Here is a 17,212-nt window from a genome sequence, read left to right on the forward strand (position 1 = left end):
GTGAAGTGGCACCTGCAGGATGTGCCCCCTGCTAGACACTCCCCGGGGCCAGGAGCTGCCCTCCCTGGGGGACACTCCGCCCACACCCCAGCCTCTCGGCTGCTCTCTCTGCTGCCAGCCGCCAGGATGCTGGCCTGTTGCTCTGCTCTTCGGTGCTCCAGCCAAGACAAAACTCCCCTGCTGGGTCAGAGCCCCCCCGTGCTCCCCGGACAGGGATAAACCTGCCAGAGACCCCCAGTGCCTGCTCCCCTGCTGCAGGCCCCAGGCCAGGAATGAGCTACTCCCCCACACCAGCCCATGGGGCATCTTGGGGAAGCTGGTGGGACCTGTTGGGGTTGGTGTGTGCCCCCCCGGGCTGTCACCCAGCAGCAGGGAAAAGCCAGTTAGCCAAGGGACCCCTAAGCTGCCTCCAGGCTAGGGCCCTGGGGAGAGGGGGGGGCAGGGCCACCCATGGATTCTCCAAGGAGCTTTTCCTGCCGGTGCCCTGATGCTGGAGGGGGCAGAAGGCCCTGGCCTGACCTGGTACAGGACTGACCCTGTATCGGAGGACAAGCTGGGCCAGGCCTAGGCTCCCCCAGCCCCAGTGGTTCAGGGGAAGCATTTCCATGAGGCTGGTGCTCCCTCCTGGGCCTTTGCTAGGAGGACCGGAGAGGGGTGGGGGGAGAATTGAGCATCATGCCCTGGCTGGGGGGTGTCCTCCCCCTCAGCCCAGACATGCACCACGTTCTGCTTTGGGGCCCGCAGCTCCCGCTCTGGGGCAAACAGGTGAAATTAGCCCAACCCAGGCCTATCTCTTCTCCTGCTGGAGGCAGCTCCCCAGAGCAGGATCCCCACCCTCTGCAAACGTCTTTGCTAATATTTGCCCCAGGGCCTGTATAGGGGCTCCAGGCTCACTCAGCAAGACCCCCAGCTCTGCAGTACGGCCCCCTGTGCCAACCCACTCCCCCCACCTGCTCCTGTGGGGAGAACCAGCCCCCAGGCCCCCAAACAGCACCAGCATCTGCACCACAGCAGGCCTAGTGCAGCACCACCTGTGCCCATCAAGCCCCTCCCGCCCTGTTCGTGGTGTCCCACAGTGACTGCACCCCCACCCCATACCCAGCCCCTCGGGTATGTCTGGGGTACTGCCAAGTGACCCCTGGGCTCATCCCCAGGAAGAGGCTGCAGCAGTGGGTGAAGCCCCAGCTGGGTGCAGTAGCCCCGGCGCTGGCACCGCTCCAGCTGCGGTGCAGCTACCCCAAAAGCTGTCCTGGGGCAGAGATGGCCAGCAAGGGGGCACCTCGAGCTGGGGAGGGGCCGCGGAACGCGCCCAATGGGGGCAGTTGGCAAAAGGAGGGAAGGCGAACCACCTAGACCTGCGCTAGCAGCGGAACTGGAGCTGAGGCGGAGCAGGATACAAGCACAGCACTGGGACACGAGAAGGCAGAAAGGAGGAAAATAGAAAAGGTTTCGGGTCAGAAGCACCAGACCAGAGCTGGGTACGTGAGCAGAGACTCTTTGAGAGAGGAAATAAAATCTCCAGCTGTACTGGAGCCAAAGTCAAGGGGAAAAATTGAACGGAAATATAATTAATGAAAAAAAGCTAGGCTAGATGAAAACAGGAAATCCTCCCACACAGGACCCACCCTAATGAACAATTAACAGGTAGCCAGTTCAGAACAAGCAAAAGGAAGAGATTTGTCACCCACCACTCAACCTGTGGAACTCACTGCCGGGGGATGGCAAAGGCCAAGGCTGTAACAAGGTTCAGTTCCTGATGTGTAGGTCCCTCAATGGCGATTAGCCAGGATGGGCAGGGACACAACCCCATGTTCTGAGGGGCCTCAGCCTGCTTGCCAAAAGCTGGGGCTGGACGCCAGAGAACAGATCAGTCCACGTTGCCCTGTTCTCTTCAAGCCCCTGGCACTGACCCAGCTGAAGGCAGGATCCTGGGCTAGCAGGCCCCCGGGGCTGCCCCGGTCTGGCCATTCTGATGACTAACCAGCTGCTGAAGGGGGCTTAGAAACCCGCCTTGTGGCCACGCTGGGCGGACGAGGTGCCGCGGGGGAACATCCTCTCTGGAGCACGTCAAGCCGAGGGGCAGCAGGAGGAACGGGCCGTACAGCCGGGGCGGCAGACCTGATGCTATGGCTGGTAGCGGCGCGGTGGGCCCCGCTGCCAGGGGAGGATGAGCAGCGGGCGGGAGCTCACACAGGGTAGCAGGCAGCAGCACCGGCAGGATGTGCTGGGAATGGGCCATGTTACTGGGCCTGGGACAATTTGGCGGATCCTGGATGAAGCTCAAAACACGCAGAATGGCCCCTGTGCCCTGGTTTGCCCCCCCCCCCCCAAGCCCAGGTGCCCTGGGCAGGTACGCAGGGTCCTGGCCCAAACCCGTGGGGGGAGGCTCATTACCGGGAAGGGGGCAAGGGGGCCCAGGGAGCTCCGTAACCCACGGGACAAGACCTCAGAGCGGATAGGCCTGGAGACTTCGCTGAGCCCATCAGGGCGGCTTCTCAGAGCCATGAGACCCAAGGGCTTGGCCTGGGTCCCCAACCAGCCCCCCAGCCCTGGGGGCTTGGCCCCTTGCGCCCCAGCCCACTACTTGCTTGCGTGGGCTCTCGCACAGCCCGAGCAGGGTGAGTCGCTGGGGGGGGGGGGGAGGATCTGAGTCAGAGCCCCAGCCCCCTGGAAGCCCTCACCTCTTGAAGGGCACGTCCAGAGCCCACTCCAGGCATGGGAGGGCGGGGGGGCGCAGACGAGATGAGATCACAGGCCAATCGCCATGGTAATGAAGTGAGGCTGGTTGGGCCTGGCTCCCCCTGCCCCAGACAACAGCTGCACTTGGCTTTTATTGGTGGACGGGGCACGTGAACCTGGGCACCCACCCCATTCCTGCGGCCACAGCCAGGTCCTGCCAGGGGTCGGGGATGGGGGGCACAGCCAAGACCCAGGCCCAGCCTGGGAGCAGAGCAGAACAGGAGCCCCTGCCAGGTAGAGGAGGGGGCCGGAGCTGGTCCCAGCCCAGAGGCAGATCAGAAGAGGGGGGGCTGGGAGCCCCGCCTGAGGGCAGAGGAGGGGGCCGGAGCTGATCCCAGCCCAGAGGCAGAGCAGAAGAGGGGGGCTGGGAGCCCCGCCTGAGGGCAGGGGAGGGGGCCGGAGCTGGTCCCCGCACAGGGGCAGAGCAGAAGAGGGGGGCTGGAGCTGGTCCCAGCCCAGGGACAGAGCAGAAGGGGGGGCCGTGGCTGGGCCCCAGCGCCAAGGTAGGTGCACAGATCCAGTGTCTGCGGTGGGCTCGGCACAGCTCAGGAAGGAGCCAGGTGGGTGCCAGGTTCAGTCCCTGCAGCCGCCACGGCCAGACCCGTCCCCGCTCAAGGCTGCTCCGTGGCCTGTCTGCGGACGAGCTCAGCGTACAGTCCACCCCGGCGCAGCAGCTCTGCGTGGGTCCCAGCCTGGGGGGGCAGACCGGGGGGGGGGTGTCACCAGAGCCAGCCACGCCCAATGGGTGCTCTGCCCAGCCTTGGCTCTGTGCCCCCTGTACACCTCTGAATATCTGTTCCCCCCCCCAGAACACGTCTCGTCCCTGTGCCCTCGTATCCCCCGGACTTTTCTATAGCCCTCCCTGGGGACCACCCCACCCCAGAACACCCGATGCCCCCAGTACACCTGTCTCATCCCCACACCCTCATACCCCACCTCCAGGACCCCTCTACTGCCCCCCCCGAACACCCATCTCATCCCTGTGCCCTTGTACCTCCCCCGGACCCCTCTACAGCCCCCTCCACCACAGAACACCCTGTGCCCCCAGAACATCCATCTCGTCCCCACACCTTCATAACTCCTCCAAAACAACACCTTGTGCCCCTCCCCCGAGAACTCCCCCCACCCGGGGACCACCCCACCCCAGAACACCCTCCCACAGAGCTGCTAACCCCCCCGACCTCAGCCACGCAGCCGCGGGCCAGCACCACGATGAGGTCGGCGCACTGGATGGTGCTGAGGCGGTGGGCAATGACTAGCACGGTGCGGCCGGCCATGGCCCGCTCTAGCGCCTCCTGCACTGCCTGCTCCGACTCCGTGTCCAGCGCACTCGTGGCCTCGTCCAGGATCAGCACCGACGGGTTCTTGAGCAGGGCCCGGGCGATGGCCACGCGCTGCTTCTGGCCCCCCGACAGCATCACGCCACGCTCGCCTGCGGGGACAGGGGCAGGGGCTCCGGGGGTGACTGATTTCAGGCCAGGGACCCTCTCCCCAGGAGCAGGGCTGCCCCGTGCAGCGGAGACCCCCCCCCCGGCCATATTCCCACTTGGAGCGGGTCTGGTGGTTGCAGCCAGCGACTCGGCGTCTGCCGGACAGAACTGGAGCTGCTGGCCCACGGATGGCGCCTACTTGGCTCCACAGCCGCGGGCAGCAATGGGTGAGTGGGGGGCAGAGGAAGGCGCCAGGGCCCTGCGCTCACCCACGATGGTGCCATAGCCCTGTGGGAAGCTGCGGATGAAGCTGTCGGCGTTGGCCAGCTGGGCTGCGGCATAGACCTCGGCATCGGACGCGTCGGGCTTTCCAAAGCGGATGTTCTCCAGGATCGTCGTTCCAAAGAGCGCAGGCTCCTGGTGGGGGGACGGGGATGACACTGCTTCAGTACCGGGAGCTGCCTGACCCCCACCGCGCCCCCCGCGCCCCCCACCGCACCGTCTCACTGTGCCCGCTCCCCCTGCACTCTGCCGCCCCCTCACCTGGCTGATGAAGCCAATGACCTGCCCCCGTAGCCATGAGGGGTCCAGGGTGCAGAGCTCACATCCGTCCAGCGTGATGGCCCCCTGCGTGGGCTCATAGAAACGCTCCAGCAGCGCCGCCACCGTCGACTTCCCTGCGGGGCATGGGGATGAGGCTGCAGCACATGGGCCACGACACAGCCTGGCACACAGCACCCCCGGAACTGCCCACAGCCCAGGAAGGGGCAGGGGACAGGGCTCTGAGCCAAGGTGGTGCCGAGACAGGCGCTGTTCGGGACTCCTGGGTTCTGGCCCCGGCTCTGGGAGGGCGGGGGGCCCGAGCAGGCTGGGAGCCAGGATGCCTGGGTTCTATCCCAGCTCTGGGGGGAGCGGTAGGGCTGGGAGCCAGGACCATTCCCCTGTTCCCTGTGAGACCTTGGCTCCCCTCGCCCCTCTCTGGCCTGGCTGCCCTGCGAGACCCCACCTGTGACAGACTGGGGGGGAGAGGAACCTGGGCCCTTCCTGTGGTACCTCCTCCTGACTCGCCCACGATGGCCACTGTCTTGCAAGGGGGCAGGGTGAGGCTGAAGTTCCGTAGCACTGGGCAGCCGGGGCGCGTGGGGTAACTGCGACAGCAAGAAGAGAGGGGTCAGGCTGGGCAGGGCAGACAGGGCGGCCAAGTGCTGGGCAAGGGCGGAGCAGGAAAGGCCCTGGGAGAAGCTGTACAATTGGGAGTGAGGGGCACTGGCAGAGCTAGGGGGCAGGGCTGGATTAGCAGGGGCTGCAGGTTGGGAGTGGGGGGCACCAGCAGAGCTCGGGGGCAGGGCTGGATTAGCAGGGGCTGTGGGTCAGGAGTAGGGGGGCACCAGCAGAGCTAGCAGGGGCTGTGGATCAGGAGTGGGGGGGCACTGGCAGAGCTGGGGGGCAGGGCTGGGCTGGGCTAGCAGGGGCTGAGGGTCGGGAGTAGGGGGCACTGGCAGGGCTCGGCTAGCAGGGGCAGCAGGTCAAGAGTTGGGGGGCACCAGCAGAGCTGGTGGGCAGGGCTGGCCTAGGTTAGCAGGGGCTGTGGGTTAGGAGTGGGGGGCACTGGCAGAGCTGTGGGAAGGGCGTTACCGAGGGTGAGAATGACAGGTGCCCAGTGGCGCAGACCACAGCCCCCCCCGGGCTGCCCTCACCTGAAGCAGACGTCCTGGAAGCAGATGTGGCCGAGCAGGGAGTGGCTGGGGATCTGGTCCCCCCCAGACAGGGACACGGTGGGCTCCAAGGTCATGAACTCAAAGACACGGGCTCCAGCGCTGAGGCCTCGCACGACCTGCAGGGACAGCGATGGGGTGGGACTGCCCAATGCCCTGGTCACCCTGTCATTGGGGCAGCCCCGAGCACGGCCCTGTTTGCATCACCCCCATGGCCACATGGCGCTGTGTGCTGGAAGGGCCCTGGCCAGTGGGGTCCTGGCCCTTCTCCCTTGACCACCTGACAGTCGGGGGCCAGGACAGGGGCGCAAGAGGAACCCTGTCACCACCGTTGTGCCCCAGGGGTCTCTGCCTCAGTTTACAAGGTGCAGTAGCTGGGCCAGAGCAGGGCGTACAGATAAAAGAACCACCAGCTGCACCTTCAACCAGTCCCAGCGCCCTCTGCCTAGCAGCCATCCCAGGCCAGGATCCCAGAAGCAGCAAGCAAGCGCTGGGAACCGGCTGCTGGGATGGATCACCCTAGCCTTGGCAGGCTGCGTCGTGGGGCTAGCCCCACAGGAGCGGGGCAGTGCCGGGGGGGCCGAGCCAGATGGACAGCCCCTGCCCCACCTACCTGTCCAAACAGAACGGAGATGTTGGCCATGGACCTGCCGAGACAAGGGGAGAGGCCTCTGCTCAGCACTGGGCAGGAGACGTAGAATCAGAGAACTGGCAGGAACCTCGAGGGGTCTCTACTCCCGTCCCCTGCACTCAGCACTGGGCAGGGAACGTAGAATCAGAGAACTGGCAGGAACCTCGAGGGGTCTCTACTCCCGTCCCCCGCACTCACGCCAGGGCTAAGGATTATCCAGACCATCCCCGACAGGGGTTTGTCCAGCCTGCTCTTAAAAACCTCCAGTGACGGAGACTCCACAACCTCCCTAGGCAATTTATTCCAGTGCTTAACCACCCTGACAGCTAGGAGGTTTTTCCTACTGTCCAACCTAAACCGTCCTTGCTGCAATTTAAGCCCCTTGCTGCTTGTCCTGTCCTCAGAGATTAAGAACATTTTTCCTCCCTCCTCCTTTTATGTACTTGAAAACTGTTCTCATGTCCCCTCTCACTCTTCTCTGCTCCAGACCAAACAGACCCAGTTTTTTCAACCTTCCCCCGTAGGTCAAGTTTTCTAGACCTTTCATCATTTTTGTTGCTCTTCTCTGGACTTCCTCCAATTCACCTACATCTTTCCTGAAATGTGGCCCCCAGAACTGGACACAACACTCCCGTTGAGGCCGTAACAGCGCAGAGCAGAGCGGAAGAATCACTTCTCGTGTCTTGCTTACAACACTCCTGCTGATACAGCCCAGAAGGATGTTTGCTTTTTTTGCAACAGCGTTACACTGTTGACTCACATTTAGCTGATGATCCACTCAGACCCCCAGATCTCTTTCCACAGGACTCCTTCCTAGGCAGTCACTGCCCATTGTGTGTGTGCAGTCGATTGTCCCTTCCTAAGGGGAGCACTTTGCATTTGTCCTTATTGAATTTCATCCTGTTTACTTCAGACCATTTCTCCAGTTTGTCCAGATCATTTTCAATTTTAATCCTAATCTTCCAAAGCACTTGCAGCCTCTCCCAGCTTGGTATCATCCGCAAACTTTATAAGTGTACTCTCTGTGCCATTATCTAAATCATTGATGAAGGCATTGAACAGAACCGGCCCCAGAACTGATCCCTGAGGGACCCCACTCGTTATGCCCTTCCAGCCTGACTGTGAACCACTGATAACTACTCTCATGGTGAGCCCCACCCCCTAGCCCCCACACTGGGGGCGCAATGCACACGACCTTTGTTCTCTGACCTTTGCACTGTCTGCGAAGCCACCATGAAGGACATGAGGTCTCCAGGCGAGAGCTCTTCCCCAGCCATGAGGGAGCCCCCCACAAAGATGGTGCCCAGCACGATACCTGCAGGGGCAGAGAGTGGCACAGTGACATGAGAGCCCCTGGCCCTGCCACAGGGAGCGGGACACAAGAGGAGCCTGCAGCCCCCCTCAGACGAACAGGCTGGCATGCTGCCCTCACGCCAAGGGATGCCGAAGTATATCCCTAACCACCTGCAAAGGCAGCCACCTCCAGGGTGGAGCGCAGCAGCTGGCGCCTGGCTGGGTGCAAAGTGGCAGGCTGAGCCAGGCCAGGGGCTCACGGAGGGCAGCTGGCTCTGTGTGGTGTGGGTGGGAATTCTCCACATCCCAGTGAGTCTGTCCCTAGGGCCTGGGGGTCCAGCTCTCCCTGCGCCACAGGGGTCAGGGCGAGGTGGAGACATACTGATTGCATAGAGCTGGAAGGGACCCCGAAACATTGAGTCCAGCCCCCGCCTTCACTAGCAGGACCAAGTACCAATTGTGCCCCAGATCCCTAAGTGGCCCCCTCAAGGGCTGAACTCACACCCCTGGGTTTAGCAGGCCAATGCTGAAACCACTGAGCTGTCCCTCCCCACCACTAAGGCTGCCAAGACTAGTTGGAGGCCCCCACAGAGACTCACTGACTGCAGGTTAACCTGGAGCCAACTGCTCCCCCAGCTCTCTGCAGGGAGCAGAGCCAAGCCCCTAGCCAGAGCAGTGCTGGGGGGAGAGGGGGTGTCACAGCCATGGGGCTCGTGGGGGGTCACCGGGGGCCTACAGTAGCATGGCTGACGGGAGCCCTGCGGGTGGCCAGTCCAGACTGTGTCTCCAGGCTACCGAGGGCTTGTTCCAGGCGACTGGCGCCGTCCACTCACAGTTCAGCACCATGTTGGACAGCCCTTGGAAGGCAGCAATGCCCACGCCCAGCTTCTCGTTCAGCTGGCTCGACCGATCCACCTCATGACAGTACAGGCTGCAAGACAGGGGAGAGGTGGCGTCCCGTAACAGGGGTGGGGCTAGCAGCTGCAAGGCCTTCCTTACAGCACCTCCCTGCACAGCACCCCCTGGTGCCTACGGGAACCAGCCATGGTGTGGGGGTAGCACCTCTGAGCACAGCGCCCCCTAGTGCCCACGGGAACCAGCCAGGGCCTGAGGGTGGTACCTCCCCGCACAGTGCCCCTGGTGCCCACGGGAACCAGCCAGAGCCTGGGGGTGGCACCTCCCCACACAGCGCCCCCTGGTGCCCACGGGAACCAGCCATGGTGTGGGGGTAGCACCTCCTCACATAGCGCCCCCTGGTGCCCACGGGAACCAGCCATGGTGTGGGGGTGGCACCTCCCCGCACAGTGCCCCCTAGTGCCCACGGGAACCAGCCAGGGCCTGAGGGTGGAACCTCCCCACACAGCGCCCCCTGGTGCCCATGGGAACCAGCCATGGTGTGGGGGTAGCACCTCCGAGCACAGCGCCCCCTAGTGCCCACGGGAACCAGCCAGGGCCTGAGAGTGGTACCTCCCCGCACAGTACCCCCTGCTGCCCATGGGAACCAGCCATGGTGTGGGGGTGGCACCTCCCTGCATAGCGCCCCCTAGTGCCCATGGGAACCAGCCAGATCCTAGGGGTGGCACCTCCCCACACAGCGCCCCCTAGTGCCCACGGGAACCAGCCATGGTGTGGGGGTAGCACCTCTGAGCACAGCGCCCCCTAGTGCCCACGGGAACCAGCCAGGACCTGGGGGTAGTACCGCCCCGCACAGTACCCCCTAGTGCCCATGGGAACCAGCCATGGTGTGTGTGGGGGGGCACCTCCACGCACAGCGCCCCCTGGTGCCCATGGGAACCAGCCATGGTGTGGGGGTGGCACTTCCCCGCACAGCACCCCCTGGTGCCCACGGGAACCAGCCATGGTGTGGGGGTGGCACCTCCCTGCATAGCGTCCCCTGGTGCCCACGGGAACCAGCCAGAGCCTGGGGATGGCACCTTCCCACACAGCGCCCCCTAGTGCCCACGGGAACCAGCCAGAGCCTGGGGATAGCACCTCCCCACACAGCGCCCCCTAGTGCCTACGGGAACCAGCCGTGGTGCAGGGGTAGCACCTCCGAGCACAGCGCCCCCTAGTGCCCACGGGAACCAGCCGTGGTGTGGGGGTGGCACCTCCTCGCACAGTGCCCCCTGGTGCCCACAGGAACCAGCCAGAGCCTGGGGGTGGCACCTCCCAGCACAGTGCCCCCTGGTGCCCACGGGAACCAGCCAGAGCCTGGGGATGGCGCCCCCCACTCAGCACCCCCTAGTGCCCACAGGAACCAGCCATGGTGTGGGGGTGGCACCTCCCCGTACAGCGCCCCCTGGTGCCCACGGGGACCAGCCATGGTGTGGGGGTGGCACCTCCTCACACAGTGCCCCCTGGTGCCCATGGGAACCAGCCAGAGCCTGGGGGTGGCACCTCCCCACACAGTGCCCCTTGGTGCCCACAGGAACCAGCCAGAGCCTGGGGATAGTGCCTCCCCACACAGCACCCCCTAGTGCCCACGGGAACCAGCCATGGTGTGGGGGTGGCACCTCCACGCACAGCGCCCCCTGGTGCCCACGGGGACCAGCCATGGTGTGGGGGTGGCACCTCCTCACACAGTGCCCCCTGGTGCCCATGGGAACCAGCCAGAGCCTGGGGGTGGCACCTCCCCACACAGTGCCCCCTGGTGCCCACGGGAACCAGCCAGAGCCTGGGGATAGTGCCTCCCCACACAGCGCCCCCTAATGCCCACGGGAACCAGCCATGGTGTGGGGGTGGCACCTCCCCGCACAGTGCCCCCTGGTGCCCACGGGAACCAGCCAGAGCCTGGGGGTGGCACCTCCCCGCACAGTGCCCCCTGGTGCCCACGGGAACCAGCCAGAGCCTGGGGATGGTGCCTCCCCACACAGCACCCCCTGGTGCCCATGGGAACCAGCCATGGTGTGGGGGTGGCACCTCCCCGCACAGTGCCCCCTGGTGCCCACGGGAACCAGCCAGAGCCTGGGGATGGTGCCTCCCCGCACAGCACCCCCTGGTGCCAGGCTGGGGGACAGGAAGTGGGCCCAGACGGGAAGGAACGAGGTACAAGGTCCCAGCTTTGGGGTCTGGGCAGCAGGGAGCATGTGTGCATGGGGCTGGCGGGAGTGGGACAGGGTGGGGACAAAGCCGTTGTCTGGTACTTACGCCACCTCTGTGTCCTCCATGGCAAAGGCCCGCACGGTCCGCACATTTCCCAGCGCCTCGTCTGCCACCCCTGTGGCCTTGGCCACCTGCAGAGAGACAGTCACAGGCCACCTTGTTCTGCGAGCACTGCCTGCCCGGCCGGCTGATGGGGCAGGAGGTGCCATGGCCAGGGCATCTGCCACGGCCAGGGCACCTGCCACCTCGACGCTCCCTCCGTACGGGGGACCCACAAACGCAGAGTCACCGTTTGTGCCTGCGGTGGTGAGGGCTGTGTGTGACCTGCTCCGGGGCCTGGCGGGGGGTGTGTGTGTGTGTGTGTGTGCGAGTGACCTGCTCCGGGGCCTGGTAGTTTTTGTGTGTGTGTGTGCGCGCGCGCGAGTGACCTGCTCCGGGGCCTGGTGGTGTGTGTGTGTGTGTGTGACCGACCTGCTCCGGGGCCAGGCCGGGTGTGTGTGCGTTACCTGCTCCGGGGCCAGGCGGGGGTGTGTGTGTGTGTCTGTGTGTTACCTGCTCCTGGGCCAGGCGGGGGTGTGTGTGACACCTGCTCTGGGGCCAGGCGGGGGTGGGATGACGTTGCACTCCATAATCTCTTATGGAAATATGCTTATGAGTGGCAATAGGATGTAAGTGGAATACGCTTTACGGAAAAGGTCTGGTAAGGTATCATTACAAAGGCTATAACTACTGAATATATTCCTCCTATTTGTATGTATGTAGGGGATTGGACCAGATACCTCCTGAGGTCTCTTCCAACCCTAATCGTCTATTCGTCTATGATTCTTGTATCTGAAGCTAGAAATATGAAGTGTAACACTGGGGTGCTATTGTAATTATGCCAAGCGTGGGCCATTGATGGTGGTTTAGACTCTTGATGGCTCCCATTGACTGGGCCCATTGGTTGTAGATGGTTTATTTACCTGCAAGCCTTCCTGTGTATGCGTGGGCCAGCCCGTGGGTAATGAAAAATAAGGCCTCACAGGACATGTGACCATGTCACATGATACTGGAATTCATCTTAAATCTGGTACTTTTCCATTTAGAAGGACGGGCGAGGACCCAGAGAGACAAAGGATTCCTGCCTTGGGCCAAAGCTATTAAGGGGGGTGGAACAGAACAACAGGGGTGTTCTCATGACTGGCAGCCCCGTTTCCAGCTAAGGTGTCTGCTGGAACTAACAAGGACTGTACCAGGGGACAGGATTCATCCCAGACCGGAAAGGAGCCTAGCCTGTGAAAGCAGCTCATTGGAACATCTCGGAGGGTGAGATTTACCTGTAATCAGTTTCTTAATCAAACGTATAAGGATTAGAGTTGTGTGTTTTGTTTTATTTTGCTTGGTAATTCACTTTGTTCTGTCTGTTATTACTCGAGACCACTTAAATCCTACTCGTTATGCTTAATACAATCACTTTTGTTTATTAAACCCAGAGTAAGTGATTAATACCTGGGGGAGCAACAGCTGTGCACATCTCTCTGTGTGATACAGTGTTACAGAGGGCAGATAGTTTATGAGCTTACCCTGGATAAGCTTCATGCAGAGTAACACGGATTTATTTGGGGTTTAGATCCCATTGGGAGCTGGGTGCTGCACACAAGTAACTTGCTGAGCTGTTTTCAGTTAAGCCTGCAGCTTTGGGGACGTGGCCCAGACCCTGAGTCTGTGTTGCAGCAGGCTGGCGAGTCTGGCTCAACAAGGCAGAGTTCTGGAGCGCTGAGCTGGCAGGGAAAACGGGCTGAGAGGTAACTTCAGCACGTCAAGTGACAGTCCCAAGGGGGTCTCTGTGACTGAACCCGTCACAGTGAGTTTTACCTGTTCCTGGGCCTGGCGGGACAAGCTGCGCAGGATGGAGCCAATCAGGGCACCGGCGCCCACCAGGCTGGGCATCACCACCAGCAGGAGCCCGGTCAGCTTGGGCGAGAGCAGGTAGAGTGAAGCGAAGCAGCCCACAGTCTGTGTGACGCTGCGCAGGCCCTGGAGGCAGAGACCCAGTCAGCGGGATCCCATGTGGCCCCCAGGCCCTCCCCAGCAGTGCCGGGAGAGGCCAGTGGTGGGACTCACGTGGGCACTCAGCACCCAGGATGGCTGGGAGAGGATGGGGTTGCCCGGGGGTAGGGTGTGGGGGGGGGGCAGACACACCCAGGGCTGCTCCCATAGGCCTCACCTGGGAGATGACAAGTTTGAAGGAGGATTTGAACTCCTGGATGTCGGTCGTGAGCCGATTCACCAGCTGCCCCGTCCGGTTGGCATCAAAGAACGCCACGTCCTGCCTGTTGGGGGGGGGGGAGACAGGGACTGAAGGGCGCAGGGCTTGCAGGAGCTGCTGCCTCCAACCCCCTCCGCTCCCCCACCAACCCCCTCACCCTCCTAACCACCCCACACCCTTCCCAAGCAACCCCAGTCATTCCTCCACCCCTTTCTCCCCAAACATACCCACCCCCGCAGCCATTGCCCCAGCCCCCTCCACTGCCACTCTTGCCCTTTCCCCTGCAGGCATCTCCCACCTTTCCTCCCCTACATCCCCCCAAGCAGAATTTACCGCAGCAGGGATGCGAAGAGGGTCTTACGCATGCTGCCGGCTACCTGTTCCCCGACCCGTGCCAGCAGCACAATGTAGCTGAAGGTCAGCAGCCCCTGGGGATGGAGAGAGGCCATAGCGGGTCAGCCCAGCGCCCTGCCCAACAACGCCTGCGAGAGCCCCACCACCGCAGATCTGGGGTGACCAGCCCCTCCTGGAGTCTCATCCCAACCCCCAGGAGGCAGGGACCAGCAGCAGCTTTCACATCTCTGTCACACAGGTGGTGCCCCTGGATGTAGCACACTGCGCGGGACTAGTGCAGAGCCCGGCTGCGGGGCTGGGATCCCACGGGCCCTGCTGCCATACTAGTGGGAGTGGGATTAAACAACAGTCCCGCCCAGGGCTCTACCTGGATATTCCTGGTACCTACAAAAACATCCTCTTGGAATCTTCCTCAGTCCCTGGCCTCAACAACCTCCTGTGGCAGAGAGTTCCACAGTCCAATCGCACATTGTGGAACTGTATTTCCTCGATCAGTTTGGAATGTCCCACCGTTTAATTTCATGGACTGGCCCCTTGTCCTTGTGTTATGAGTCACGATCCCACTGATCTAGGCCAGTCATCATTTTATAGACTTCTCACACCGCCTCTTTAAGGTAACAATCCCAGTCATTCCAATCTCTCTTTGTAACAGCATTTCCAGGTCCGGGGTCATCTCTGTGGCCCTTGTGTGAACACCCTCTAGCTCTGCCATATCTGTCTGGGACAGCCCGTGCTGCACAGGGGATCCGGATGAGGCTGCGCCATTGGCTTATAAAAAGGCATTCAGATAGTCTCAGTTATTCACCACCCTAGTCCTTAAGCATCCCAGCATCAGCTCAGCTTTTTTGAGCACAGCTGTGCACTGAGCAGAGATCTCCACTGAGCTATCAGCAGTGACACCCAGAGGGGTAGGGAGAGATAGTTCAGTGGTTTGAGCATTGGCCTGCTAAACCCAGGGGTGTGAGTTCAATCCTTGAGGGGGCCACTTAGGGATCTGGGGCAAAAATTGGTCCTGCTAGTGAAGGCAGGGGGCTGGACTCAATGACCTTTCAAGGTCCCTTCCAGTTCTAGGAGATTGGTATATCTCCAATTATTTATATTTATTTATATTTATCCCTTTCCTGGGCTGACACAGTTAATGTCGAGCACTGTCAGGTGGACAAGTCGTTCATATTTTCCACTCCAATGCGCATTACTTACTATTTATCAACAGTGAACTTCACTGCCTGTCATGCAGCCCTTTCACCCAGCTGGGGTTGAGATCTGAGTTCCTCACCGCCCTCTCTGGGCCTGACTCACCTAAATAACTTATCAGCTGCAAATGCTGCTACTTCCCTGCTTACCCTCCTTTCCAGACCACTGATAAATTCATTAAACACAGGACATAGCCTGGAGCCTTCAGGCCCTGCTGTTAACCTTGTGTCCTTTAGTCCTGCTCTCGCTTTCTGTGCCCAGCCAGCCTTCGATCCAGGACAGCACTGTCCCTCTCACCCCAGGATGACTTCGCTTCTTTAGTCACCTCTTGTGGGGGACTTTGGAAAAGGCCTTTTGAAAGTCTAAATTATGTCAGTTGGCTCAATAGATGAGTGAGATGTGATTTTCCTTGGCAAAAATGACCCTGGTTAGACCCTGCGAAACCCAGTTCTTCCAGGTCTTTTAACAGACTGTTGTTAATGATCATTTCAACCAGTTTGCCAGGTACAGCTGTAAGGCTGACTGCTCAAATTCCCCAGCTCACCCCAGGATCTTTTTTTTGAGCTCTGGGTACAGCGTTGGCCCCTCTGGGACAGCGGCTGCATGTTTCTGTTAGAGACGAGGGGGTGGGGAGGGTGTTTAGAAAGCCCCCCCAGCTCACCTGCAGGCTGTAGAGCAGCAGCAGGCGGAGGGCAGGCCGGCGCACCTGATGCAGGTAGTTCCCAAGGTGCTGCTGGCTGCAGCGTGCCACCACGTTCACCAGCTCCCCCAGGAGCATGGGGATCCGGATGTTGAGCAGGGCCACGCCCAAGGCAAACTGCAGAGAGAGACAGGAGCCCAGCATTGCCCTGGGCCAGGCGGCTGGCGCTGGGACTGGGGGGCGGCTCGGCTCTCCAGCCCCGGCCCAGCCAAGGTGGGAGCCGGGCTCCCCCCAGGTCCCGGGGCACCGGTGACAGGGAGGCTCTTACCACGATGGCTGCCGACAGGGCCAGCAGCTGCGGGCGAAGGAAGGTCCAGAACTCGGCCCAGTCGAAGTCGGGCTCCAGCGCGGGGGCGGCGGGGGCTGGGCCGGGGCTCGCCGCCTCCTGGCAACAGGCAGCTCCGCGGGCGAGGGCAGCCCCCGCGCCCAGCACGGCCACCCCCCCCAGCAGCGCGGCGGCCCGGCCCGCCAAGGGGCCGCAGGGCAGCACCGGGGGCCGCGGGGCGAGGCGGCCAGGGGCCCGGAGCAGGCAGGAGACTCCAGCGCGACCGGCCACGCACCTGGAACGAGACTCGGGGTGAGGGGCCGGGACCGAGTGTGTCAGGCGCACGTGCCCAGGACACCCCACGCCGACCGCGGGGGGATTCAGCGGGACCCCCGGGCCTGGGCTCGCTCCGCCCCAGCGCCCGCACCGCGGGGGGGGGGAGTTAGCGGGACCCCCCCCGCCCTGGGCTCGCTCCGCCCCAGCGCCCGCACCGCGGGGGGGGGAGTTAGCGGGACCCCCCGGCCCTGGGCTCGCTCCGCCCCAGCGCCCGCACCGCGGGGGGGAGTTAGCGGGACCCCCCCCCGGCCCTGGGCTCGCTCCGCCCCAGCGCCCGCACCGCGGGGGGGGGAGTTAGCGGGACCCCCCCCGGCCCTGGGCTCGCTCCGCCCCAGCGCCCGCACCGCGGGGGGGGGGAGTTAGCGGGACCCCCCCCGCCCTGGGCTCGCTCCGCCCCAGCGCCCGCACCGCGGGGGGGGGAGTTAGCGGGACCCCCCCCGCCCTGGGCTCGCTCCGCCCCAGCGCCCGCACCGCGGGGGGGGGAGTTAGCGGGACCCCCCCCCCGGCCCTGGGCTCGCTCCGCCCCAGCGCCCGCACCGCGGGGGGGGGGAGTTAGCTGGACCCCCCCCCCGGCCCTGGGCTCGCTCCGCCCCAGCGCCCGCACCGCGGGGGGGGGGGTTAGCGGGACCCCCCGGGCCTGGGCTCGCTCCGCCCCAGCGCCCGCACCGCGGGGGGGGGAGTTAGCGGGACCCCCCGGGCCTGGGCTCGCTCCGCCCCAGCGCCCGCACCGCGGGGGGGGAGTTAGCGGGACCCCCCCGCCCTGGGCTCGCTCCGCCCCAGCGCCCGCACCGCGGGGGGGGGGAGTTAGCGGGACCCCCCCCGCCCTGGGCTCGCTCCGCCCCAGCGCCCGCACCGCGGGGGGGGAGTTAGCGGGACCCCCCGGCCCTGGGCTCGCTCCGCCCCAGCGCCCGCACCGCGGGGGGGGGGGAGTTAGCGGGACCCCCCCGCCCTGGGCTCGCTCCGCCCCAGCGCCCGCACCGCGGGGGGGGAGTTAGCGGGACCCCCCCCGCCCTGGGCTCGCTCAGCCCCAGCGCCCGCACCGCGGGGGGGGGAGTTAGCGGGACCCCCCCCGCCCTGGGCTCGCTCAGCCCCAGCGCCCGCACCGCGGGGGGGGGGAGTTAGCGGGACCCCCCCGGGCCTGGGCTCGCTCCGCCCCAGCGCCCGCACGCGGGGGGGGGGCATCTCCTGGGCCGGTCCCGCCCGGG

At 63.7% G+C, this 17,212-nt stretch overlaps 1 protein-coding gene across 1 annotated transcript; it reads right to left on the reverse strand.

Moving 5' to 3' along the window:
* Window positions 1-1,547: 1,547 nt before the first annotated feature.
* On the reverse strand, window positions 1,548-15,666 carry ABCB8 (ATP binding cassette subfamily B member 8). Its single transcript, XM_030546606.1, has 14 exons — window positions 15,368-15,666; window positions 13,492-13,586; window positions 13,117-13,222; window positions 12,765-12,926; window positions 10,956-11,041; window positions 8,642-8,739; window positions 7,725-7,830; window positions 6,498-6,531; window positions 5,867-6,003; window positions 5,223-5,317; window positions 4,713-4,846; window positions 4,439-4,586; window positions 3,921-4,171; window positions 1,548-3,431 (listed from the first exon to the last, which is right to left on the reverse strand). The coding sequence occupies exons 1-14, from the start codon at window positions 15,548-15,550 to the stop codon at window positions 3,351-3,353; spliced, it is 1,716 nt and encodes a 571-aa protein (XP_030402466.1). The 5' UTR covers window positions 15,551-15,666; the 3' UTR covers window positions 1,548-3,350.
* Between the last annotated feature and the right edge of the window lie 1,546 nt (window positions 15,667-17,212).

This window comes from Gopherus evgoodei, unplaced genomic scaffold (genome assembly GCF_007399415.2).
Source record: "Gopherus evgoodei ecotype Sinaloan lineage unplaced genomic scaffold, rGopEvg1_v1.p scaffold_47_arrow_ctg1, whole genome shotgun sequence".
Classification (NCBI taxonomy): Eukaryota; Metazoa; Chordata; order Testudines; family Testudinidae; genus Gopherus; species Gopherus evgoodei.